The following is a 27,992-nucleotide window of genomic DNA, read 5'->3' as shown; positions in this document are numbered from 1 at the left end:
CAAATATAAAGAACAAAATCATATAATACTTTGTTAGATGTAATTGAATCGAAATTGAGATAAAATACACATAAGACTTCTTTCTTTGTTTGTTTTTTTTGGAAATTGGGAATTTTTTGCCACATTTTGGGAAAAAAGTATACTTTTTGGGATTGGGAACATAGCCGAATTTCGGCTATAAAATCGGGCCAAAAAAAACCCTGTCAATATAATAATTATATCTCATTACCTAAAATTAACTGGTCCAGTTCATCTCTGCAATCCAGGACCATGTTGCTTACAAGGGCGGACTGCAGGAGGGGGATGTGGTCTTTTTTGAATAAGTTACACGGGAGGATGAAGCCTGCTGCCTCTCGCTGGTCGTAAATGCTGAAATACAGCTCTTGTAACTCTCTGTCTGATGAGGCATGTGTCATCTGAAATTATACGTCTTTATTTGATCTATTTTACAAAAATCTTGACTCAGATGGACTGCATTTAACTCATTTCAGCACAAACAAATACATTTTCATCAATAATTGAATACTTCAAATTGTTATCCTCTATTTATCAAATTATGTTCAGCTATATTGCTATTACTCATGCAAATAATATTTGCTATTTGGCTAGGGTGTGTGAGGTTAGTATACTGTGTAATATTGCTCAGGGTTTTTCATTACATTTTATACATTTCTGTCACTGGTTTTAGTTCAGATCTGAATTTCCAGTCCGAAAGTATTTGTTTTGGTCGGTTCAACTGCTTGCTGAGTTCCCGCAAAAACAGATACTCGAGGCATGGAAATTCTTGTCTGAGTCCACAACTAATGATATTTTTTCTTGCATACATATTTAACAAGTAGTAAAATGGAATGATTTACAGCTGAAATGGAATATTTTTACTAGTTTTTATTATGGACACATATTCTTAGAAGCGTGGTATTATGACATCATGAAGAGAAAGTGACAAAACACCATGACATTAATGTCAAGAACAATGTTCTGATGTAATTTTAATGTTTTAATTTTTTACGAGTCATCGTCCATCCCCCTGTGCCAGACAGGTTTTCCCAGCATGAATGAAGGCAGTGGAATTCTCAGTCAGATATGCAAAAATCATAGGTCTTTCACACATATTTTAATATTTACCTTTTCAAGTGTTTCTACCATCTCTGGATTGAGGTCATTTGGATTCACACCATTGGTTCTGATGTCGAGGATCTTCTTGACCACACAGTCAGCAAACACAAGCAGACCTGGACCATCTTTCAGAATGGACAGAGCCACCAGCTGGCCAAGGTAGAAAAAGGTGTTTTTCTCACGCTCCACATAGTTCGTCCTGAATGTGAGGCGCCCAGGAGAACCTGAAACACCAAAAACGAATAATAAATTTGAATACAAATAAGGGCATTTACTCATCATAGTTGTCTATAATTTCTGTAAATGTCCCCTTTGGTAGCAAATAATGCATCCCAGAAATAGAATTAATAACAGACCCAGTCTGATTGGGTCTGTTCATGTGTGGTTATGGAGAATGCATCGCCACTCACGCCCATAAGCACCGGTTTACAAGGTATTCTACATTAACAATAATCTGTACATTATTTAATCCGATATGACCAGAAAAAATCAACTAAATCAACAGGCCAAGCAATATAATTTCATTAATAATGTGACACATACTTTAATTTGTAAACTGAATTTGAGTTCAGTTTTTCTTGCATTACACTTTTATGGATTTTTAACTTTTGACTTTCAATGACAGCTTGATATTTTATGCATTATTTACATGCCAACAACAAAACTGGTCTATAGGATATATACAAAGAATACTACAATAAAAATTACTTGTTCATTTGGCAGACATTATAAGGTTCCTAATCTAGATGATAAGCTTTACCTGATTTCAGCGCTGAATGTCTGAACTAGTATACAAGGAGGGAAAATAATTCGCAACGGAGACCACCGAGATCAACACCCGCCTCACCGATGAACTTGATCTGGAGTTTGCTGAGGTCATCTTGTGAGTACCGTATGGTGCCTAGGACGTCTTTCATGACATGGTTTCGTCTCACCTCCAGGAGCATAGGGTCTGTAATGGGACCGGTGATGCACATACTGGCTAGTTGTTGGAGCCGCTCTCTGGCAGTATCTGTTATACAGCTAGGTCTGCAGAAACATACTTTTTACTTAAATAATATTCAAAATCTCAAATAACGTTACATTTTGATCAAAATAGCAATTTCTATTTTTACAAGGATCTGGTAAATTTCAAAATACAACAAATCAGATATTTAATTGATTGACCATTTATGAAACTGCCCCCATCTGTTTATTAACGCTGCTATCAAATAATTGTTTCCTTATCGGCTATGATCGATACTGTAAATGGGCAAAAATAGAAGGATTAACAGTGACATGGTTCCACAGATGTGTAGTAGACAGGGCATATGCAAAACTAACTTTACAAACATTACAAGTAGCGGTCTTCTTATCAACAGACCGTGTAAAGTATTTCCATACTTCCGAACCGGCTGGTGGCATTATCAGACTTAAATTATAACCCTTATCACAAAATAATTGTTCTGAAATTTTCTAACAAAAATTTATATCATTTGAGAAATTTGAGTAATTATAAAAATTTTAATGTCTGTTCAAACTGTCATCATAGAGACTAAATTATTATTCGCTGGTCAATTGAAACCCTCGATTGGCACCTAATTGACAAACAACAGTTTGTGCCCTTTCTTAGAGTGAGTGTAATGCATTGCGCAATTTGAGTAATTCACACATTTTACTGGCTGTTCATACTGTGATCACAGAAACTTAATTATTATTCACCAGTCAATTGAAGCCGTTAATTGGCACCCCATTGACAAACACGAGTTTGGGGCCTTTCTTAGTGTGTGTATATTGCATTGTGCAATCAATACTGTTACAGGCCGTGTTATCAGTTTGACACGAAGAACTTCACAGCAAACACGTTAATCCCAAATTTTTTAGGGTGCCAATTAGTAAGCCGCTCGCAGGTCATTACATATAAGGGCAATAACGTTTGACCTAATTGCGAATATGCTCATATCGGTTCTGTTATTAGAATACTGACCATTCAATCGAATATTAGAATCATTTTGCCATCCGTAGTTTAAATTCTGGCTTGGTCTGTCCATTTGGGTAGTAGCTCATACATGAATATAATTAATCTGCTTTCTTTTGAAATTGATTGCCTAGTGTTGATTCTACAACAAGGATATGAAAAGAAAGCAGAAGAAGCCCCATAGAAAAATCATGAATTTTAAAACAATGTCTTTAATCAAAACACTTCATTTCAAACATAGATTATTTAAGATATAATGCATAATATATCATGCACATAAAAAATCATATGCTCTTACAGAATGGCTTGTGCTGTTTGAACAGCAGGGATGAACTCATTCAGAACGGCTGATGACTGGTTGGCTGTTTGGTCATCAGGCTGTTCAATGTCTCTGTGAGGGAAAGGTCAATTTTTGAAAACTTAAAAGTATTACATGGAAGCTTGTGATGCTGATTCTTGACATAAAAGCAAAGAGTAAGATCACATGCCATCTGACCACTGTTGGTTATTAAACATTATTACCTAACGACCAATGTGTAACTAACAGTAACTGTCAAGTGCACTGTCAGGAGGCTGATAACTGCTCGGCCAAGCTCATCAAGATATTAATTATTTATGTTACAGTGTGGCATATCCACATGACTTTTGCTTCTTTCTTTGCTCCAAGTCAAAAAAAAAATGTTCACTTCAAAATAGAAAAATATAAATATCTTACTTTTTCATAAATGTCTATAGAACATACATTCTTTAAGAGCAATTGTAGCTTAAGAAAAAAGGATCTTTATAAACAAATGAGCCATTTTTCAAAACACTTTAGTACTGATCACTTACCTGGCTATGTCAAAGAGAGTCTGTTGACGTCGAAAGAGAACCGTGGGTGTCCCAGCAGGCTCATATAGGGAATCACTCTGTGCATTCTGTAAAAGAAATATGTTTGTTAAGAAATAGTCTATACTTAGGGTGTTATGGCCTTATAGTGACGGAGTCTGCCCATACTTATAGGGGACCAATCCAAAACACTCAGGTCTGCTATATGTTTGTGGCTGACTGGGAGGTCACTTAAAGGCCATTAGGCCTGAAGTGGTGTATCCTATTTCTAATATTATACCCCATATTATTTTTGTGCAACTTGTAAATTTACAGATTTTGTATGGAGATATCAATTTTTGTTAACACATGTGCAGTGCCATCAACGATACGCTTTACTTAAACAGTGCTTGGTACTATGCTGATTTATGGCCCCCTGTTATTCATATGATTGTGCAAAGAAGGAACATATTGATGTTGTGTAAGCCATATTTTTGTTGTTGTTCTACTCAATCATGCCTACTTTACACTAAATGCAAGAGATTATCACAGATAATGAAGGCATTGAATCGCTTACCTAAAACAACTATCCAACAGGATCAAAGGAAGATATGAGCAAAATGCAAACAGACTTTTATGATCTGACCTAGTGACTTATATGATTGGACCTAGTGACCAAATTTATTTATATTTTAATCAAATATGACACATTTACAAAATCAGCCTAGAATTTATTGATAAACGACAATTTTCATTAAAATCAGGAAGTAAATGTGACCTTTAGTGTAATATTTATTATTATTACGCCAGATTTTAGCTTGGCATACATTATATGGATCAGTTTGTACTTCAAACCAACCTGAATTTCCGGGGCAGGGTCAAATTTGACCCCAGGGGCATAATTTGAACAAATTTGAAAGAGGATGAACATTCCTGAGAAATTTCATCAGAATTGGACCAGTAGTTTAGGAGAAGATGTTAAAAGACAAGGGACAAAATTGTCACAAAACCAGGTTTTCATTGTGAAAAAAAATCTGATAAAGGGAGACAACTCAAACAGAACTTTTGAAATGAACAAACAAAATTAACCCCCTTTGTAAGTTTGTTTTAAAATAAATCTATTTTTAGTCGTGGCGACCTTGACATTGGTGATTCTTTCGTGCGACACACCGTCCCATGATGGTGAACAAATGTGCCAAATGATATTAAAATCTCATAATGAATGACATAGTTATAGCCCAGACAAGCTCATTTATGGCTATTTTTTACCTTTGAACTCAAAGTGTGACCTTGACCTTGGAGATATTGACGTAATTTTTTCGCACGACACACCGTCTAATGATGGTTAACAAATGTGCCAAATGATTTTAAAATCTCACATTGAACGACAAAGTTATGGCCCAGACAAGCTTGTTCCACCCGCCCGCCAGCCAGCCAGCCAGCCAGCCAGCCCGCCCGCATTCTCCAATCTAATAACCAGTTTTTTCCTTCGGAAAACCTGGTTAAAAAAGTTAACGTACGGACGCACTGACGCACACACAACAGACACAGGACCATGACATAAGCTTGCTGACCTTTGGCCAGTGGAGCTATAAAAAGTATTACCGGTATTTAGGATTGTATCTCTTATAACTAGACAGTATGTATAGGTATTGTATTTCTGTGAAAGAGTCTATTTATATTCAAATTTCACTCTAAAAGTCTTGTCCCTAAGATTGACTCTGCAGACATGAGTACTGGAAACTATGTGTTAGACATGTATGAGGTCACAATGGTGCGATGGCTACGATATCCACTTACAACTGAGAGATCAAGGGTTCGATCCCCAGTCAGGTAGCTTTTTCAGGATCTATGAAAAAGCACGAAGGACTCGTTTTTTTCCAAGCAATGGGCTCAAGAGAGTCTATATAATCCAAAGGCTCTCGAAGTAATATAGCTAACAAATGGGTTCAAACTAAGACATGTATATATTGTAAATTAATTCATGGGCAAATGATTTAAATATTCATCATCATCAATTTACTAGTGCAGATGGTATGTGTTTCAAACTGAACATTATGTACAAGAATACATTACTAGAGGAATTCATTCAAATTGACAACAAAACTTTCACTTCAGATAAATAAATAACCACTCTGCAGGACTGTCACACAGTGAAACGAACACAAAACAATGAAACTTTCTTGTATAATCACAAATATAAACGAATCAAAGGCTCACGAAATAACAATTCCTGAGCCGTAGTATATTTAAAACACGGTATAAAATGCCAATTTATGTTATATCCTATACACCCAACTTTCCATGAAATTACCTTGGAATAAATACAAGAAGACCGTTCAGTCGTAACTGGAAAATGATTGCATCAACTACACAGTTCTCATCATAAGTGCCATGACTACGAAAATAGAGGCACTGGAAGAGTTCTTGGGACTCGGGCTAGGCGTATTGTTATGACTGCAAGAGGAACAAGAGCTGTCTCCATAGGATGACATATGCCCCCAAAAAACGCTTTGATAGATACATCTCAAGCCACATAGAAGTTATAAGCATTTTTCGAAACCTAAACGGACCCTAAGTTCAAGGTAAAGGTCAAAGGGGTCAAAAACTGTGTGCGTATGGAAAGGCCTTGTCCATAAACACATGCATACCAATAACAAGGTTACATCTGAAGCGACATAGAAGTTATGAGCATTTTAGCATTTTCGATACCTAATCCCAGATTTTGAAACCTAAATGCGGACCCTAAGTTTAATGACAAGGTCAAACGGGACAAATTTGTGTGCGTATGGAAAGGCCTTGTCCATAAACACATGCATACCAATAACAAGGTTACATAGAAGCGACATAGAAGTTATGAGCATTTTTCGATAACTAAACCCACATTTTGAAACCTAAACGCGGACACTAAGGTCAAGGTCAAAAGGGTCAAAATTTGTGTGCGTATAGATAGGCCTTGTCCATATTCACATGCATACCAAATATGAAGGTTACATCTGAAGAGCCATAGAAGTTATGAGCATTTTTCGAAACCTAAAACTAGATTTTGAAACCTAAACGCGGAACCTCAGTTCAAGGTCAAGTTCAAAGGGGTCAAAAACTGTGTGCGTATGGAAAGGCCTTGTCCATATCCACACGCATACCAAATATGATGGTTATATCTGAAGCGACATAGAAGTTATGAGCATTTTTCAAAACCTAAATGCAGATTTGGAAACCTAAATGCAGACCCTTAGTTCAATGTCAAGGTCAAAGGGGTCAAAATTTGTGTGCACATGGAAAGGCCTTGTCCATATACACATGCATGCCTATTATGGAGGTTAAATCTGAAGGGACATAGAAGTTATGAGCATTTTTTGAAACCTAAACACAGATTTGGAAACCTAAACGCAGACCCTTAGTTAAAGGTCAAGCTCAAAGGGGTAAAAAAATTGTGTGCACATGGAAAGGCCTTGTCCATATACCAAATATGAGAGATACATCTGAAGCGACATAGATGTTATGAGCATTTTTTTTTAAATGTGATGGACAGACAGACAGACGGACAGTGCAATCACTTTATGCCCACCTTTGGGGGCATAAAAATGCCATGATACAATTGAATGACAGGCAAGCTTAGAGCTAGAATCCATACAAAATAGTTCACTTCATTTTACAAGGGCTTTTATTGTATTTAATAATGTAGGGCTGTTGATAGTGTTTCTTTATTCTTCTTATAAAAATTGTGTTGGTATAAAGGTCATTGAATATTGGTGGGGTTTGAAAAAAAACAACAAGGAATGGACTTTACACTTGCTACACCACCATCACTTACATTTTGTTAAATAATTTCATAGATTTAATCAGGTTTTACATATAAAGAAACAATATTATTTAATTACAAAATCATTATTTTATATCGATATAAATGCCTGACATGGCGAGAAAGATGTCTGTTTGGTTTGATTTCTTCAAAGTATTTTTTTTCTAACATTTATTTTGACTGTCACTTAAACTTTTAAACATTTAAGAAATGTTATCCACAACATTCAAAATTGACATCATTTTTTGTTTTATTTTTTTTTTAAAGTTAGGCAATAAATAAAGAATAAAAAATGGTTTGGCATTTAAGAATTATTTGCATTTTCCCCTGGAAATTCACAGTAAAAAGTATGAACCTAAGAAATGCAACTGAAAATACAAATGTATGTAATTTTGCTACAAAAATGGTTTTGTTAAAAAAAATCTGAAAAAAATGCCTGTTTTAAGCCACTGAAATTCAACTTATCTGAAGCAGCTAAACCATATATGGACAAAACTTCTATTACATGTTAGTTCTTTAGTCGCTCCTTCCATGTTTGTGATAAACGATTAAAACATATTGTGATAAAATGAAATACGTTATTTAAAATGATTCTATGGAATACTCTGTGTTTTTTGTTGATGTGTTGTGAGAGATTATCAAGTTCTGTGCAGTTGGGGAGGTTCAATGTGTCACCATCCCTGGCCACCACTGCAAGTAACTGGCGATGTACCTGGCAAAAACAAAATACACCTGTAAAACCAGACCTGTTAATGTAGTATTAAAGAACCAATTGATAAACTCAGAACTAAGATAAGGACCAAAAGTTAACCTAAATTAATTGTTTGTTGGCAAATATTCTATGTTATGATTTTTCTTATTTATGTTAGAAATGTTTGATATTTTATTATTCTAATAAATGTTGTGATAAATTGTATGGTCACGTGTTTACTCTTAAGTCACAATTCTTAAAACTGTTGATTAAAACAGGGATTGATTCATTGTACATGTATTTGTTAATAGTTTGACCAATAAAAGCAACTGATTGTTAGCCTTAAGGGAATACATACTAGCCAAGAAAACAGTCATTGATACATGTGTATGAACTAAACAACATACAACTTTTTTACTTGTTGATATCCGGAGACGTCATTATTGGTTTAAACTGTGGTTGAAAACCATCAAACAATCTTGCTTAAGGGGCAAATTATTGGTATTTAATGTACATACAATTTTCAAGATAAACAACTTTGATGTACATTACTGCATTCATATTCCATTCATCTTACCAGGCCAATGTGACTTCTCCTTACCAGGCCAATGTGACTTCTCCTTACCAGGCCAATGTGACTTCTCCTTACCAGGCCAATGTGACTTCTCCTCACCAGGCCAATGTGACTTCTCCTCACCAGGCCAATGTGACTTCTCCTTACCAGGCCAATGTGACTTCTCCTTACCAGGCCAATGTGACTTCTCCTTACCAGGCCAATGTGACTTCTCCTTACCAGGCCAATGTGACTTCTCCTTACCAGGCCAATGTGACTTCTCCTTACCAGGCCAATGTGACTTCTCCTTACCAGGCCAATGTGACTTCTTCTTACCAGGCCAATGTGACTTCTCCTTACCAGGCCAATCTGACTTCTCCTTACCAGGCCAATGTGACTTCTCCTTACCAGGCCAATGTGACTTCTCCTTACCAGGCCAATGTGACTTCTCCTTACCAGGCCAATGTGACTTCTCCTTACCAGGCCAATGTGACTTCTCCTTACCAGGCCAATGTGACTTCTCCTTACCAGGCCAATGTGACTTCTCAATTTTTAGTACCAATTTATGTATATACATGCCTTGTTTTTTTAGACTGAAACTATTAAATTAAACTTAAAAAGATTTAGAAAATACAACAATTTTATGCTCAATCCTTGCTGTTTGTGTATTTTAATCCTTTAAAATCAAGGGAATAAAGACAACATGTTACAGCTCCTGCATTTTAACACAGCACTCTTCATATCATGAGTCAATTTGTTTCATACTTAAACTTGAATTTGTTTTGCAAGTTAAATGATAACAAAAACGTATGTTCACTTCCTTATCTTGTCCCAAAAGACTTGTAAAATCAGAAATGGAAAGCATTCAACCCTTTAGCTCAATATCACGTCCAAGTTTCCAAGCCAAACAGAAATCCCTTACAATGATATCGGCATATCGCCTGATTGGAGATGTGAAATGCGTGTACAAGTCCAGAGCCAGGCCGTAATGGAAGAACTGGTCATGGGCCAGGATCCCTGTACAGAAGTAGGCCGCATTGGACATCGCACGGTTAGCAAGCATCCCCATGATCTGCAAGTAGGATAATGCATTTTTATAAGATTCTTGTCTCACAACGCAAAGAATTATTGAACATGCATTTCTTCCGGTAATGTCTTAAAACGTATAGGACACAAGAAAAATATTTTCTATAACTCATGTTTAAAAAGGCTGCATAGAAAAATGTGTTTATACACATGATAATTTTAAGATATTTTAAACATAACAAAAATGAATTTATTTGGGTGATGAACTAAGCCAAAAAGTCATACAGAAACTGATCTTCCTTGGATAATCATAAATGTCACAAAAGTGAAAGCAGTAAAATATATTTAATGTCTTAAAAATGAAGAATAATAAAAATACATCAATAGCTAATGCCCTCGCAATGAAGACAGAGGGGCAATGCATTTCTTAAATAAATGTCTTAAAAACATCTCAACGTTAGAAGAAAAATGCATTTCTCTGTCAAAACTAAATATGTTAAAAATTGCAATTCTTCAGTTTATAGATAAAAAATGTAAAGTGAAGACAAGAAGGAAAATGTATTTATTCTTGTAATGTCTAAAAAGGAAAGAAAATATACTAAGCAATTCTTATTATTCATGATCCATTAATTTTCATTTATTTGTTGGTAGACCATTTAACAAATTTAAGGTACCAAAAAAAAAAAATTCTGAACATTTTTTTTATACCAAACTACAGCCAGCACAAAGGGCATTATCCAACAAAATCAGTCGCTTAATCAATACCAGACACCAGTTATAACCACATACCTAAACAACTTCCAAATTTTTACAAAATCACAAATCCAACAATTTATGTGTCTGCAAAATCATCATTTTTGATAAATCTCAACGTTTTATGCTGATGATTATACAAACAACTATACTTTCATGTGAAGGACCTTTAATATTTATTATGAATCAAATAACAATATTTTTCATAAGGATTAAAGATAGATTCGAAAACAATTGTCATATGTTATACATTCAAAATGAATGAAAATAACCAAATGGGGAAAATTTGTAATCAAACAATTAATTAATATGGTTATACACCACAAGAATCAATACTCATTATGAACAAAGTTTTAAATTAAAATAATATGAATTCATTTTTAGTAAGAAAACATTTTTTTTAATAATATGCATACATTAACATTTCCATAACTGCTATTCATAATTAAAACTAAATGAAGAATACCATTTCAATATACATGATGAAATAGAAGTTATCTTGTAGCCAGGGGACCTACCAAAAACACATCTAACAAACAAGTTAGAAAGAGGGATGAGGCATATAGTATAGGCATGTAGTCAGTCAGTCTTTCATCAGAAAACCATTAATATGATTGATTGTTTGACTACTCTATGTTGCCCCAACCTTTTCTAAGGATTGATGGACAGGAAACATACTATTTCCAAGTATTTTGAAGGATGGGTTGGCAGGAAACATACTATTTCCATGTATCATTTTAATTTTTGTCGTTGAAAACATAGTAAACAACACGTTTTCACTAATAAATATTGGCCAAAGTCACAAACATTCCTAAATGATCTTAGTAATAACAAAAATTAACAAGAGCACCGCCTTGCGGGTGCAGACCGCTCATCTATTTTCTTTGTAAAGGTGAAGGGATTCTCATTTTCAATCACAAAGGAGGGAGGGGTGGAGTGAAGAGGGGTGTATAGTGTGGGGGTGTGGAATTTATTACATTATCTTCCAAAAATTCGAAAAAAAAAAACGAAAAAAAAAAATTAGGGGGGGGGGGGGGCTGGGGGGGGAGTGGGGGGGGATTCTTGGGTGCGATGGTTGGACGTTATTTCAAACATAAAATAATAAAAACACTGTATTATGTGAATTGGGAATAAGACATCAATTTGGGAATAAATTGTGTTTTATCAAAAGTGCAAAATATGCAGTTTTATATGTTGTATTTATCTACTTTGACAATTTATAATTAAAACAGATACTTGCATATATAATAGTATTATTTAAATTGATTTTACTTCAAAACTGGATTTTTTATTAATTTAACAAAAAATCCTCATGAAATGAAACTGTGTCCATGCCGCGCATGCACACGGTTTAAAAATACACTTTAAATGATAAAAATACAATCACTGTTAATGAAAAAGTCATGGAAAATTGCTTATTAAGATTAAATTATAGATAATATATTACAAAAATAAATGTAGATCATGAAATGAATAGTTTTGTTAGAGAAAATCACCAAAATGATGTCCATTCCCAGTTTGATGTCTTATTCCCAATTCACATAATACAGTGTTTAAAAATAAATATTTGTGTTTTTTAACCTTTTCAAAAACAATAAAAAAATTGGGGGGTGGGGGGGTGGGGGGGTATAGTGTGAGGGTGTGGTGGTAATTTGTGAGATGATCTTAAAAAAAAAAAAATAGCGGGGGGGGGGGGGGGTAGGGGGGGGGGGGGGGAAGGGCACACGGGATGGTTTGGGTGGAGTCTATTGTGGTATGTCAGGTAAGAGTAGTTTTGTCAAAGTATCAATCAAATCTAATCATAAATAAAGAAGTTATGGCAATTTTAGCAAAATTTAATAATAAGGTCATTCAAAGGTCAAGGTAAAATTCAACTTGCCAGGTACACTAACCTCATGATATCATGAAAGTATTTGAAGTTTGAAAGCAATAGCCTTGATACTTAAGAAGTAAAGTGGATCGAAACACAAAATTTAACCATATATATTTAAAGTGACTAAGTCAAAAAAGGGCCATAATTCCGTAAAAATGACAACCAGAGTTATGCAACTTGTCCTTTTACTGTACCCTTATGATAGTTTGCGAGTGTTCAAAGTATGAAAGCAATATCTATGATACTTTAGGGGTAAAGTGGACCAAAACACAAAACTTAACCAAATTTTCAATTTTCTAAGTATAAAGGGCCCATAAAAACCGTCCGAATGCCAGTCAGAGTTACATAACTTTTCCTGCACAGTCCCCTTATGATAGTTAATAAGTGTTGCAAGTATGAAAGCAATAGCTTTGATACTGTAGGAATAAAGTGGACCTAAACACAAAACTTAACAAAATTTTCAATTTTCTAAGTATAAAAAGGGCACATAATTCTGTCAAAATGCCAGTCATAGTTACATTACTTTGCCTGCACAGTCCCCTTATGATAGTTAGTAAGTGTTGCAAGTATGAAAGCAATAGCTTTGATACTTAAGGAATAAAATGGACCTAAACACAAAACTTAACCAAAAATTTTCAATTTTTTAAGTATAAAAAGAGCACATAATTCTGTAAAAATGCACGCCAGAGTTATCTAACTTTGCCTGCCCAGTCCCCTCATGATAGTAAGTAAGTGTACCAAGTTTGAATGCAATAGCATTGATACTTTCTGAGAAAAGTGGACCTAAACGCAAAACTTAACCAAAATTTTCAATTTTCTAAGTATAAAAAGGGCACATAATTCTGTCAAAATGCAAGCCAGAGTTATGTAACTTTGCCTGCCCAGTCCCCTCATGATAGTAAGTAAGTGTACCAAGTTTGAATGCAATAGCATTGATACTTTCTGAGAAAAGTGGACCTAAACGCAAAACTTTACCGGACGCCGACGCCAACACCGACGCCTACGCCAAGGTTATGACAATAGCTCATAATTTTTTGTCAAAAAATAGATGAGCTAAAAACACAAGCAATTTTGTATAAAGTTGTTTATTGCTAAACACAGGATATCCATTCATAATGCTTAACCCTTTGCATGCTGGGAAATTTGTCGTCTGCTAAAATATTGTCTGCTAAATTTCTATAATTAGCATTTTCTTCGATTTTTTTCACAGAATATTATAAGAATAGCAAACAGTTTGGATCCTGATGAGACACCACGTTCTGTGGCGTCTCATCTGGATCCAAACTGTTTGCAAAGGCCTTCAAAATTCGGTTCCCGCACTGAAAGGGTTAAATGATATGGTACTAAGAAATCTTAATCATTTTCCAAATGCTTATTATTAGGAAATACCTCCAAATGTAAATATTTGCTTCATTTGATATTTTTTTCTGAAATTTCAGTAACCATTAAGAGATTTAAGTAGCCAATTAGAAATATTAGTAGCCATTGGCTATTTTTTCAACTGGTGACTACCATAGAGTATCTTCTAAATATAGAAATACTAGAAAGAGTCTACTAATAAGTTCACATAATATTCTTAATAGCGAAGATTTTTAATTAAAGATTTCTTTTTTTGAAAGGATAGCGGGGATAGAGCAATAACAAGAGCTGTCACCATAGGATGACTTATGCCCCCTATAAACGCTTGACAGAAGTTATGAGCTTTTTTTAAAACCTAAACGCAGATTTTGAAACCTTAACGCGGACCCTAAGTTCAAGGTTAAGGTCAAAGTTGTGTGCCTATGGAAAGGCCCTGTCAATATACACACGCTAGCCAAATATGAAATAGCTCTCTGAAGCGACATAGAAGTTATGAGCATTTTTCGAAACCTAAACGCAAAGTGTGACGGACAGACAGACGGACAGTCCGATCACTATATGCCCTCCTTTGGGGGCATAAAAAGCATGTTTACTTTGTCAACAGTGGGATCCCCAGGGTCAACACACTTAGCGGATCCGTGGTCTAGTGGTAACACACTGGCTTCACAATCCAGAGATCGCTGGTTCGATCCCCCGCTGCACCTAACCTACTTACTCGTCTTTCGCATGAGACGTTAAACCGAGGTGCAGTGTACTAGGTGCTATACACCGAGCACTAAAAGACCCAGGGTCACCTCTGGAACGGGGTGTCTCCTGTATCTTGCACTATCCCCCGTAACCAACTAACACGTCTTTCTGGGGGCGATGGCCATATGGGAGACAATCCCGGTGCACTCGATAAAAAAACAAACAACAACCAGTGCCACAGATAATTATTTGGAAAATAAGGTTTTCACCCATTGATTTTGAAAAATAGGGTGATTTCATTCTTGAAATAGGGTGGAATGAGTTATAAAAATGCAAACCTTTAAATCATCGCTGCTTTACTTCAGTTGAAGCTGCACCCTTGTATTGATTCAATAAAACTGTAAACTAATATAATTAACTTAAATAAACTGATATTTCATAGCGTCTTTAATCCTTGAAACTGTCCATATATAAATATAATCTTGAAACTTAAAAAAAAACCTGATGTTAACTGACATCTTTGTAACTGTCAAACATATCAACCGATATTTTGGCGCGACTATCGCGGGCGTCTTTCAACCTCTTTCAGACATTTTTATTTCGCATAATAAAGAGAAAATACCCAAAATGAGCAAAGCATTTTCAATCGAATCTATTGTATTGTACGCATTAAATTTAACGAATTTGCATAAAAGTCAAATTGGATGTGTTTTCAATACGCATGATATTGTATTTCTTTGCGTTTTTAAACATTTTAATAGGGTGAAAGACGCAGATACGCAGCTTATCTGGGGCACTGACAACAACAGGGTCAACACACTGGTCCAAGGAGGACGCCAGGATCTTGTTGGTTGAAGTCTGTACTTCGAATCCCCTGGAGATTGCATAGTGGTGAAGGTTTGCAAACTGCTCTTCCTTAGACAGAGGGTGATGGCGCAGCTGTGAAATAATCATACTGATTTAACGTACGTTTAATGTTGTGAAATTCTCTACATATAAATCAATGGCCCAGCATCAAACTATCCAGTCTGATATGCTTAGAAGATAAGTAGTTTTCCATTCAACCCCCAATCAACATTATTATCAAGAATGATTAAATAAATTCATCTTTTGTTCTTGTTCTTTCAAAAAAATGTTATTTTCAGATTTTGCTTAAATCAACATAGTACATGTTTATAATATTATGCATATATAAATCATAAGAAGCATGGAAAGTTAGTGAAGGATAATTACTCTGTTGAAAAATTCACATACATTGTATTAGGCAAAGACAGAAAGTAAATTACAAATGAATAATAATTAACCCTTTCAGTGCTGGAACCGAAATTTGAAGGCCTTTGCAAACAGTTTGGATCCAGATGAGACGCCACAGAACATTTGGATCCCATCAGGATCCAAACTGTATGCTATTGTGATAGTATTCTTTGAAAAAAATCGAAGAAAATGCTTATTTTATAAATTCAGCAGACGACAAATTTCCCAGCAAGGAAAATTAAAGGGTTAACAAGAAATTGAAATAAGCTAAAGTAACACATATTACAAAATACTGATACACTAATAGGGATGAACATACCAATGCTTGGTTTAGGAAGACCTCTGCTATCTTCTTCGCGACCCAATGGTTGGCAAATATCATGCACTCTGCGATAGTGTCATGGATCTCCAGGTGCTATCGAGCAAAGATGAAGACTATTTTAATTTATACGTGTATATAGAATTGAACGGGAAACTGTAAAATCATTGAACTACCCACCTGCAACAATCGGGCAAAAATTCACCATGACTTGATAGATGTGTCACAGACATGGACTTGGCTTCAAAGAACATATTTGGACACACGCAAATGGCATGTTGCCAACATTCAATGTAAAAGAGAACATTATATTTTATCATTTACAAATGACAAAGCCAAGAACAAGCTAAATGATGCCCATAATTTACCATTGACCTGTTGGCACATCAATTTTGACCTTTGAGCTAGAGGCACAAGTTTTGCGCTTATAAAATTTTTCACATTTGAATATTTAGGAAATGATTCTAAAACTGCCTTCTGATATAACAGACTGTAAGTGCATTTCTTATCATTTTACGTCATACATAATTATAGTTCTTTATTGCTAAGCCAGGTAATATGCTGCTTTTAATATTCAGTGATGTTAAATGACGTCAAGGAAAAACGGAAAATGACTTCCTTAAATGAAGTATAACACACTTTCACCCTGTTATCATGGTTAACAAACATTACGGACAGACCCATAAAAAAACGGATCAACCTGGCAGCAACATGCAATCAACACGGCGCTTGCATGGACTGTCCCAGAAAAGCTACGTTCTATTATGGACCAGCAAGGCATAGGCGCCGATAGCCCCAGATAAACACAGACAGAAATTTCATCTTCATGGACCATCCCTTACCTTCACGATGACATGGAAAACAGGCCAATAATGCAGACAAACACAATTTTCCCCAGACCGTAATTAACTTGAATAAAGTAGTTAAATTTTTGGTACATCCATCATTTTGCAATCAGATCTTACATCCAACACAAGTAACAGTAACAACAAGCAATTAATTTATATCCAACACCAATTTAATGTAGTTTATGGATGGGTGCAGAACTAAAAGAAAACAAAGGGAAATAACGAATCTAAGAATGTCTTTAAGTTATGGATCTTGTTCATAGCACTTTTCCACATTAATATCTATACACACAAGAAGTTTCATATTAAAATCTTAAATAGCTTTTTAGATAAAGCCCTGACAAGTTTGTGAAAGACTAACAGACTGAAATATGGACAGATAGACTGATTGACAGACAACATTGAAACTATATCCCGCCACCTTTGTAAGGTGATAGTGAGTGCCATACCTGTTTGGGGTTAAGGTTCTCAATGCTCTTTGTCTCAGACAGTTGAACCTGGACCTCCACACTCTCCAGTTCAAGAGCCCCACCCTTGACCCGCCGGGCTTTCAGACCCCGGGCTATGCCCATCAGTTGGTCTATTGCCCCACGCAACTCTTGAATCCTGTGAGAATATACTCAAACTTGTATTTTTTAATTTGTCTGATAATGATAAATCTGTTGCTAATATTTTGTCTTGTTTAAATTAAATGGTATTGGATTATTTTTATCATTTTCAGTTGTTTTTTTCCCATGCCAGGAAAGGGGCCAAGTCCCTTATGATTGTAAACAAGAGTGCCAAACTGTCACAAGATACGCCCGTTCGAGGGTTTTGGACACCATGCTCAATGCTTGAAAGTGTCCTCAAGACCTAGTTATTGACCCGGCATGACCCATATTTGAACTTGACCTAGATATCACTTAGATGTAACATCTGACTAAATTTGGTGAAGATCAGATGAAAACTACTTCAATTAAAGAGCGGACAACATGCTTAATGCTTGAAATGCACTATGTGACCTCGTTTTTGACCCGGCATGACCCATGTTCAAACTTGACCTACATATCATCTAGACACAACTTCTGACCAAATTAGGTGAAGATCAGATGAAAACTACTTCAATTAGAGAGCGGACACCATGCTAAATGCTTGAAATGCACTAAGTAACCTCGTGACCTAGTTTTTGACCCGGCATGACCCATATTTGAACTTGACCTACATATCATCTAGACACAACTTCTGACCAAATTTGGTGAAGATCGGATGAATACAATTTGAATTAGAGTCCGGACAAAGTGGCGCCGTTGAAAATGCACTAATTGACCCTATGACCTAGTTTTTGACCCGGCATGACCCATATTCGAACTTGGCCTATATATCAACTAGATGCAACTGCTGACCAAGTTTGGTGAAGATCGGATGAATACAATTTGAAATAGAGTCCGGACAAAGTGGCCCCTTTGAAAATGCACTTATTGACCCTATGACCTAGTTTTTGACCCGGCATGACCCATATTCGAACTTGGCCTAGATATCAACTAGATGCAACTGCTGACCAAGTTTGGTGAAGATCGGATGAATACAATTTGAAATAGAGTCCGGACAAAGTGGCCCCTTTGAAAATGCACTTATTGACCCTATGACCTAGTTTTTGACCCGGCATGACCCATATTCGAACTTGGCCTAGATATCAACTAGATGCAACTGCTGACCAAGTTTGGTGAAGATCGGATGAATACAATTTGAAATAGAGTCCGGACAAAGTGGCCCCTTTGAAAATGCACTTATTGACCCTATGACCTAGTTTTTGACCCGGCATGACCCATATTCGAACTTGGCCTAGATATCAACTAGATGCAACTGCTGACCAAGTTTGGTGAAGATCGGATGAATACAATTTGAAATAGAGTCCGGACAAAGTGGCCCCTTTGAAAATGCACTTATTGACCCTATGACCTAGTTTTTGACCCGGCATGACCCATATTCGAACTTGGCCTAGATATCAACTAGATGCAACTGCTGACCAAGTTTGGTGAAGATCGGATGAATACAATTTGAATTAGAGTCCGGACAAAGTGATGCCTTCCGCCCGCCGCCCGCCCGCCCGCCGCCCGCCCGCCGCCCGCCAAGGGGTTTCACATAATACGTCCCGTATTTTATACGGGCGTATAAAAATTGTCTCGTTTTGAGTACAATTGGTAATTTTGTTGTTTTTGCTAACAAATACTTTAAAATTGATTATATAATTGTGTTAAATATTATGTTTACTAAAGTTCAACTTATAAAGCTTGATTGTAGATAAACTATGTGTTAAGATTTATTAAATACATTTTTTTTTAAACCTTCAATTGCAAATTGTAAGGGTTCTAATGGGAAAAATACATACTTTATTACTGTATTCCTTTTTTCCAATAAGAGCCAAAATTTGTTTAATTGTTAATTTTACTTTTGCCAAAAAGTCTACATGCTGTGATGTGAAATTTTCAAAAAAGACATTATTATTGTTTAAAAGAGGTAAACAATAAACTAAAGACAATAATAAAACAGGGTCTTCATTTTAAATATGCAACATAATTACACATTTTAAATGGAGATTTTGTAAACAAAATATGAAAACATTCAACAACTCAAATGCATAAAGATTCCCCTCAAGCCATATCAAACAGAAGATTAAACCTAACATTTTACTGACTACACCTTACATTCATACCAATAATATAAGGTGGGACACGTGTATTTATGACACATTTTTGCGGTTATCAGGGAGAGGTGTGATAACATGTATATCAATATATGAAAACAACTGTAATACATTTTTTTTACACTTGTCACCAAATAATTATTGAAAAGCAATAACAGTAGCAGTAACAGTGCTAGCAGTGTTGGTGGCTGTGGTGATGGTGTTGGCAGAGGTAGAGGCGTTGGAAGCAGTGGTGGTGTTGGCAGTGGCAGCGGTCGTGTCAGTGGTAGTAGTAGTAGTAGTAGTAGTAGTAGAAGTAGTAGCAGTAGTAGAAGTAGTAGAAGTAGTAGTAGCAGTAGCAGCAGCAGCAGCAGTAGTAGTAGAAGTAGTAGTAGTAAGGTGCGTGAAGTTGGCACTGACATGGACAATAAACATTAATTTGAATATCGAGCTGGGACCAATGTCGAGCCAGGTCTGACATACACATCCGACAAAAGTCCTGAATATCGAGCTGGACGAATGTGGAGCAGGCTCTGACATCGACTTTCGGCAAAAGTCCCGAATATCCAGCTGGGACAATGTCGAGCCGGCTCTGACATCGACATTCAGCAAAAGTCCCAAATATAGAGCTTTGGCAAATGTTAAGCCAGCTCTGACATCAACATTCGGTACTAGTCTCAAATATCGAGCTGGAGTGAATGTCGAGCAAGCTCTGAAATTGACATTCGACACTAGTCCCGAATATTGAGCTGGAAAGAATGTCGAGCCAGCTCTAACCTTGACATTCGGCAAAAGTCTCAAATATCAAGCTGGGACGAATGTCGAGCCAGCTCTGACATCAACATTCGGCAAAAGTCCCGCATATCGAGCTGGGGCGAATGACGAGCCAGCTCTTACATCGACATTCGGCACTAGTCTCGAATATCGAGCTGGAGGGAATGTAGAGCCAGCTCTAACATCGACATTCGGCACTAGTTCAAAATATAGAGCTGGGGTGAATGTCTAGCTAGGTCTGACATCGACATTCGGTACTTGTCAGAATATCAAGCTGGGGCGAATGTTGAGCCAGCTCTGATATCAAGATTCAGCTAAAGTCCCAAACATTGAGCAGGGGCAATGTCGAGCAAGCTCTGACATCGATATTCAGCACTAGTCTCCAATATTGAACTGGAGCAAATGTCGCGCCAGCTCTTACATCGACATTCGGAACTGGTAACGAATATTGAGTTTGGGCTAATGTCTAGCAAGCTCCGACATCGACATTCGGCACTAGTCACAAATATTGAGCTAGGGCGAATGTTGAGCCAGCTCTGACATCGACACTTGGCACTTGTCCTGAATATCGAGCTGGGGCGAATGTCTTGCCAGCTCTGACATCGACATTCGGCACTAGTCTCGAATATTGAGCTGGAGCAAATGTCGAGCCAGATATGACATCAACATTCGGTACTAGTCATGAATATCGAGCTGGGGCGAATGTTGAGCCAGCTCTGACATCGAGCAGGGGCAAATGTCTAGTAAGCTCTGACATCGACATTCGGCACTAGTCTTGAATATTGAGCTGGAGCAAATGTCGAGTCAGCTCTGACATCGACATTCAGAACTGGTATTAAACATTGGGGGGAATGTCTAGCCAGCTCCGACATCGATATTCGGCACTAGTCACAAATATTGAGCTAGGGCGAATAATGAGACAGCTTTGACATTTGGCACTAGTCCTGAATATTGAGCTTGGGCGAATGTCTTGCCAGCTCTGACAGCGACATTCGGCAAAATCCCAAATATAAAGCTGGGGCGAATGCCGAGCCAGCTCTGACATAGACATTTGGCAAAAGTCCCGAATATAGAGCTGGGGCAAATGTGGAGCCAGCTCTGACATCAACAGTCCTGAATATCAAGCTGGTTATGTATCATTAGCATGGATGCAAAGTTTAACAAGAGCACCGCCTTGTGGGGGCAGACCGCTCATCTAATTTTCTTTTTAAAGGTGAAGGGACCTATCTCAATTTCAATCACAAAGGAGGGAGGAGTGGAGTGGAGAGGGGTGTATAGTGTGGGGGTGTGGTCATTTATTACATTATCTTCCAAAAATGCAAAAAAAATGCACAAAAAAAATAATTTCGGGGTGGGGGTGGGGGGGATTCTTGGGTGGAATGGTTGGACGGTATTTCAAAAATAAAATGATAAAAATAAATATTTGTGTTTTAAACATCGTTCAAAAAAAAAAAAAATTTTGGGGGGGGGGGGGGGGGGGGGGGGGGGTTGGGGGCGGGGGGTTGGGGGGGGGTATAGTGTGAGGGTGTGGTGGTCTTTTATTAGATGATCTTTAAAAAAATAAAAAAATTGAGCGGGGGGATTCAGTGGGGGGCGTGGGGATGGTTTGGGTGGAGTCTATAGTGGTATGTCAGGTAAGAGTTGTTTTGTCAAAGTATCAATCAAATCTAATCATAAATAAAGAAATTATGGCAATTTTAACAAAATTTAATAATTTGACCTCGACAGTCGAGGTATTTCAAAGGTCAAGGTCAAATTCAACTTGCCAGGTACAGTCACCTCATGATAACATGAAAGTATTTGAAGTTTGAAAGCAATAGCCTTGATACTTTAGAAGTAAAGTGGATCTAAACACAAAATTTTACTATATATACAAAGTTACTAAGTCAAAAAGGGGCCATAATTCTGTAAAAATGACAACCAGAGTTATGCAACTTGTCCTTTACTGTTTCCTTATGATAGTTTGTGAGTGTTCCAAGTAATATTGACTTCCGCAAAAAGTGAAAAACTCCTTTTTGAAGATTCAAAATTTCCTTGCAACCGAGCTGACACTAGTTTCGATGTTTTTTCCAAACTTTTGAGTAATTCTTTTTCGAACCTAGTTGCAATAATTCAACTCTCAGCTTTATAACCTAATGGTTAGCTGATAGTTGCAATGCGCCGGCTCTTGCCCATGGGTGCAAAATTTAATCAACAATTCAATGGTTAAGGAACACAGAAACTGCAAGATCTTATCAACGTTTACCTGTCTAAACCACAAACTCATACGAATGGTACCATTAAAACAATAAATAATTGCTTGTTATTGACTTAGCATGTTATTGACTTAGTTCTGGTAACAATTTACTAAAATATTTTGGAGTGCAATGCTATACTCTCTAAAAGCATGAACATCATTTGTAAGAAAGCACAATTCTCTGTAGGGGCACTTGCCATGGCTTTTTTTTAGAATGTTTCTTTGTGCATTTGGTAGGGAAACCATTGATGTTTAACAGAAATTTACTCTTGTGCTTGAAGGTTGGAGACTACATGAGACTTTGACAGATGGCGGGAAACCCTTCTCAACTGGTACGAAGCCGGTAAATAGATGGCCATAAAACAGTGACCGCTGATTCGCGTCAAGTTCTTTCTTGCATAACGTATGACCCCCCTTTTTTATTGTTTAAATCAGTGCGGCGTGGAATGCTCTTTAAGAAAAGATATGGTTATGGGGATGTCTATGCGCAAAAGTTTGACTTTATTTTTTGTTAAAATTATTTCTTTCACATTGAATTTGTGTAGGAAATCTTTAAGTATATCGAGACCTTTTGCTTTCGTACGCTGTATCCGCCATATTGGAAAATTGACCCAATATTGGTAAGGTCGCAGTACACCAATATATTGCATGTCGGGTTATGTGTTGGAGCCTACAAAGTCGATAACGATGTGTTATTCGATACAAAATACACTGTTTCAAATTTAAACATAACAAGGGATAACATCCTTAGGTTGCCATTCAGGTAAATTAAATGTTTATGAAGTTTATTTATGATTTTCCTCAATTTGTCTCGAATGACGTCTGTTTAGTGAAGCGCACGGATTCTCTGCGCTGAACTGCACCGATGTTTATGAAGGGGTGCATATTGTGGTGTTTATTAAGGTTAGCTCTTCAGTGGGTTTTGCCTGCAATTACAGCCACAGGCAGCAGTATCATAAAAAAATATTTAAAAAATGCCCCCCCCCCCCCCCGACCATACCCAAGGGGTTCCAGATTGTTAAATGTAAACCTATTGTGTATGGTTTAACTTTCCAACAACGAATATTGACAAAAAATAACAGTTTTAAAATACCCCTCTTTTCCTAAACTGTTATTTTTTGTCAATATTCGTTGTTGGAAAGTTAAACCAAAGACCTATAGATAACACAGACTGGAAACTCTCCTCTTCGCGATAGCGATATGCGATAATATCTAACGGCGGACGCGGGTCACGTGACATTGATTTTGGAGATGCCGGTGTACCTGTAGATTCTTCCCTGTTCCAGCCACTGTCGGCCATTTTGTTATAAAGCAATCAATTATTCTTCGTAATTAGTTAATATTTGTTGTCGTAGGGTATTCTGAGCATGATGTGGTAGTTTATATTATATTGATATTGTTATTAACAATCTTGATGTGTTAATAAGTGTTTTTAGCGCTCGGTTGTCAGTTTGCAGAGCAATGAAATTGAATGTCTGAAAGCGCAACGTTACGAACTTCGCGTAGTGAGCAAAATCGGTCGCCGAAAAAAGACATATTGAATATTTTTTGTGCGAATAAAAATAAGTATTTATTTTCTGTGTTGATAATTCTTTAGGTTTTGGTAGTTGTTATTCTAATTAATTATTAATTATCGGAATTTGAAAGAGAACACTGGATTCGTTCATTTTCGATAATTTTTATAAAATTGAAAGGCCCGAAGCATTTTTTTTTAAACATCTTCATTAAGCATCACATATTGATAACATAAGATTTATATGCTAGGTGAGATGTTAATCTATGTATGATTTATAAAAAGTAGATGAAAATGAGGTATTTTAAAGAATTTTGCCTTTGTACAATTTGTACTATTTTATACTGTTATTCCATTCAATCATTTTTCACACCTGTCGCCAAAGTGGTTTGTTTCTTTTTGACAAACTTTTCTAGTTCTCATCCCATATCGTTGAAGTAAGATTTTTATGCTAGGCAAGATGTTAATCTAAGTATAGATTTAAACAAACCAGAAGAAAATAATCAATTTAAAGTATTTGGCCTTATACAATGTTGGTACAATTTTAAGCTCTTTTCTTCTGTTGTAGAAGATTCCTGTCAAACGTGTTTTTGTTCTTTTTAATAAACTTTTTCATTTTTCATCCCAAATAGATTAAGTCAGATTTTTATGCTTGGTGATATGTTAATCTAGGTATGAATAAACTAAACTGGAGGAAAATGTTCATTTTAAAGGATTTTGGCTTTGTACAAAGATGGTACAATTTTAAGCTCTTTTTACCCTATTATACACACATGTCGTCAAAGGTGCTTTGGTTCATTGTGAAAAACTTCGTCATTATTCACCTCAAATCTAAGAAATAAGATTTTTATTCTGGGTAATATGTTTATCTTGGTATGAATAAAAAACAAGATGAAAGTACAATGTATGGGTTTAAATTCTCATTTAATATCTTTTATTAGTATTACCAGTTTTCCTGTCAATGTTACACATGCAAGTTAATATACAAACATATTTTAATAGATAGCTGTGAGAATACTATTAAAACACAAACAAAAACTGTGAGATGACTATAATTCGCCGGCCGCGGCCACTGATCACACAATTAAAATCAATCAACAACGCAAACTGATAATTGAAGTTAGGATCCCTTCTTTTAATTAATTCTCAAGAATAAAGAAAAAACACACAAAGCATCTTCTTCAGTTCGCTAATTGATCCGACGATTAACAAGCGCGTGAAATGTTGTTGTTTTTTTCTTTTCGCGAAATCCTAGCCCACGATACTGAAAGCTTAATTTAATTACCAAAAGAAAAAAAAAACTGGATTACAAACAAAACTTTAATGACCTATAACTCATGAATAAGATCTAAATAAAAAGAGAATTAAACAATTGAAAAAATCTACACAATCAATATTGAAATAAGTCTACTGAAACCGTTTTTGGATCGAACGATCATAGCATTTATTATACTGTAATGTTGTTTTAATCAGAGACCTAGATCTATGTGTCCACATATATCTATCCGTTTTGAAATAAAAATATTTTATAAGGTTTTAACTGTTTGAAATACCAAATTATACAAGAATATTTTATCAGCAAAAGCCTTTCAAATAAACTATTCAACAGCATTCTCGCCGCGATTTGGAAGTTCTTAGCGCTATTTCTTCAACGATCGCGGCATTATAAATTCTTATTGTAGGTAAATAAAATGGAGATTTTATTTTTAAAAAACATAATTACCCATGTTTCTATGAAACTTTATTTTATAAAAATCGGATCATTATTGACCAAGTTACAGCAGCCTTTCATAGCGCCGTAACATTTTCGCATAACTTTGCTCGATAATTGCTACTGACTTCTTATCTTCTTATTGCTTTCTTATCGCAATCGTGATACACCGGCTATCTCCGGACTACTTCGATTGATTCATGGAATAAATCGTCTGCTGATCCTCAGTGTACTAATCGGTTTCTCGACCACGTGACCCCGTCGAGAGATAGCCCGATAAGGCGCGAAGTTTCCAATCTGTGTTATCTATAGGTCTTTGGAATGGTTAAACCATACACAATAGGTGTACATTTAACAATCTGGTCGGGGGGGGGGGCAATTTTTTTTTTATGATACTGCTGCCTGTGATAACAGCAACTACTTACAACGACACTTGACTAATACACTCACATGAGCATCAACTGTAAACCTTGTCAGGATGGCAGACGTCGTCCTCGGCAGTACACACTTCGAGGGAAATACTCGTCTGCTGTCGTCATCGGCTGCACACCACCGATCCTCCTGGTAATACCTACACCCAAACGCACAGGCTTAACCTCCAGGGCAAGACACTAAGTCACAGGCTAATGCACAGTCTACTCCTATAAATATGAGGTCGATTTACATCGACCTCATATCGTTTAACGTTATTTTGCAATAGCATCGTTCCGACATGAATTCATGTCGGAAGTTTTAACGGCATCAAATTCATATAACAGCACAGAATAATCATGCAATAAATTATTAAACATAAAATATAAACATTATTTTACTAATTGCATTAGAAAAATGTTTATACAAACTTACAAGTAATGATAGTCCAGACCTTAAAACACTACCACTGTTCAAATTCCATATTGTTGCCATATAGCACTGTGTAAATTGAAAGTTGCATAATGTTACCTCATTGGTCGGTTATAAATACATTGTTTCTCTATATAGTATTCGATTTAGACGAAAATAATAATTTACGTGGAATGTCATATTAGTTTTTCTTTAAAACTTTGATCTTGCTGTGTGTGTTTATGGACGTTATTAATTATGTTATACTTATTTTTGTATTTCATTAAGAATTAGAACGTGTAGCCCTTTTTGTTAACTGTTTTTAGCAAACGATTCGCGGCTTAATAAGACACGGAAAAAAGTTAAAGCGACACTTTCATTTAAAGGTTTAATGTGAACAATATTAAATGAAACCTTTTTTGGTTTTAATATATTTTATTGACATGTTAAATTCGATACTTGAAAAGGTGTTTAGTCTTTAAAAAGATGTCGCTGATATTGTTAATTTTAATAACTGTTAATATGCTTAATGTTTTGTAAGAAATTGAATAGTTTCACTGAGTTTTATTCCCGCCTAAAATCCGATATCGTAAAACGCGCAACGGTTAAGAATAAGGTCTCAATAAGTTTAAGTATTCAGATCTGAATATCAGCAGCTGTGCCAGCTGGGAGCCCCGTTTTGGCTTTAACAACCGCAAGCGAAACAACATACTTTTTTAAGTCTTGCACTTAGACTCCATGATCACAAGTATAGGTCCCTGCTGTGGCGTATGACACCATAGTGTTATTTAGTATTGGTCGGCACAGTATCTGATCATAACGAGACAATTGGTTTGTGCTGAACACAGGGGCAATAAAACCACAGATCTATCAATAAACAAGATTATTGAGATATCTTTTATTGAATACCGCGATAAAAAATGCTCAAACCACGGACTCTAGATTACACGGATAAGAAACATGGCAACATTCTCAGAATCATCACTGCTATATGTGTAATCACCTAACAATTCGTCTAAAAATAATTTATATATTTGAGTTGAAGACGATGTACTGTTGTATAAGTCTGAATAAACTATCTGTCTGCCTGTCTTAATCAAAGCCGTCATCGTCCCAGTGAAAAAAAAATCTGATTTTGAATAGTTGAACATGATGCCCTAATGTCAAAATACGAAATGACCCGCGTAACACCGACCGTGATTTTCAAGAATCTTTAATAAATTGATAAT

At 36.2% G+C, this 27,992-nt stretch overlaps 2 protein-coding genes across 6 annotated transcripts in view; both read right to left on the bottom strand.

The window, feature by feature from the left end:
- The window catches only part of LOC127839058 (uncharacterized), a 311,917-nt gene that overhangs the window by 186,271 nt on the left and 97,654 nt on the right, over nt 1-27,992 (bottom strand). The window lies entirely within an intron of this gene.
- On the bottom strand, nt 234-26,649 carry LOC127839055 (DIS3-like exonuclease 1). Of its 4 annotated transcripts, XM_052367222.1 has the most exons (9): nt 26,392-26,649; nt 17,495-17,651; nt 16,198-16,293; nt 15,445-15,563; nt 9,849-9,998; nt 8,287-8,394; nt 6,195-6,337; nt 3,905-3,990; nt 3,418-3,464 (listed from the first exon to the last, which is right to left on the bottom strand). In XM_052367222.1, the coding sequence occupies exons 1-6, from the start codon at nt 26,397-26,399 to the stop codon at nt 8,346-8,348; spliced, it is 579 nt and encodes a 192-aa protein (XP_052223182.1). In that variant the 5' UTR covers nt 26,400-26,649; the 3' UTR covers nt 3,418-3,464; nt 3,905-3,990; nt 6,195-6,337; nt 8,287-8,345. The 4 variants fall into 4 exon arrangements, with proteins under 4 accessions (XP_052223181.1, XP_052223182.1, XP_052223184.1 ...); XM_052367221.1 differs by lacking the exons at nt 6,195-6,337; nt 16,198-16,293; nt 17,495-17,651; nt 26,392-26,649 and adding exons at nt 234-416; nt 1,126-1,340; nt 1,877-2,145 and having other exon boundaries at nt 3,372-3,464; nt 15,445-15,564; XM_052367224.1 differs by lacking the exons at nt 3,418-3,464; nt 6,195-6,337 and having other exon boundaries at nt 3,908-3,990.

Source organism: Dreissena polymorpha, chromosome 7 (genome assembly GCF_020536995.1).
Source record: "Dreissena polymorpha isolate Duluth1 chromosome 7, UMN_Dpol_1.0, whole genome shotgun sequence".
NCBI lineage: Eukaryota > Metazoa > Mollusca > Bivalvia > Myida > Dreissenidae > Dreissena > Dreissena polymorpha.
Note: the sequence above shows the minus strand (reverse complement) of the source record. Positions and strands in the feature narration are given on the sequence as shown.

Bases quoted from the DNA above. Each gene is read 5' to 3' on its own strand.
- LOC127839055 (XM_052367221.1), bottom strand. From the start codon at position 9,995: ATGGGGATGCTTGCTAACCGTGCGATGTCCAATGCGGCCTACTTCTGT. The intron at 8,395-9,848 runs GTAAGGGATTTC...TGTTTTTGCCAG, and splicing joins GGCGATATGCCGATATCATT to GTACATCGCCAGTTACTTGC. The intron at 2,146-3,371 runs GTAAGAGCATAT...ATGTTTCTGCAG, and splicing joins CAAACAGCACAAGCCATTCT to ACCTAGCTGTATAACAGATA.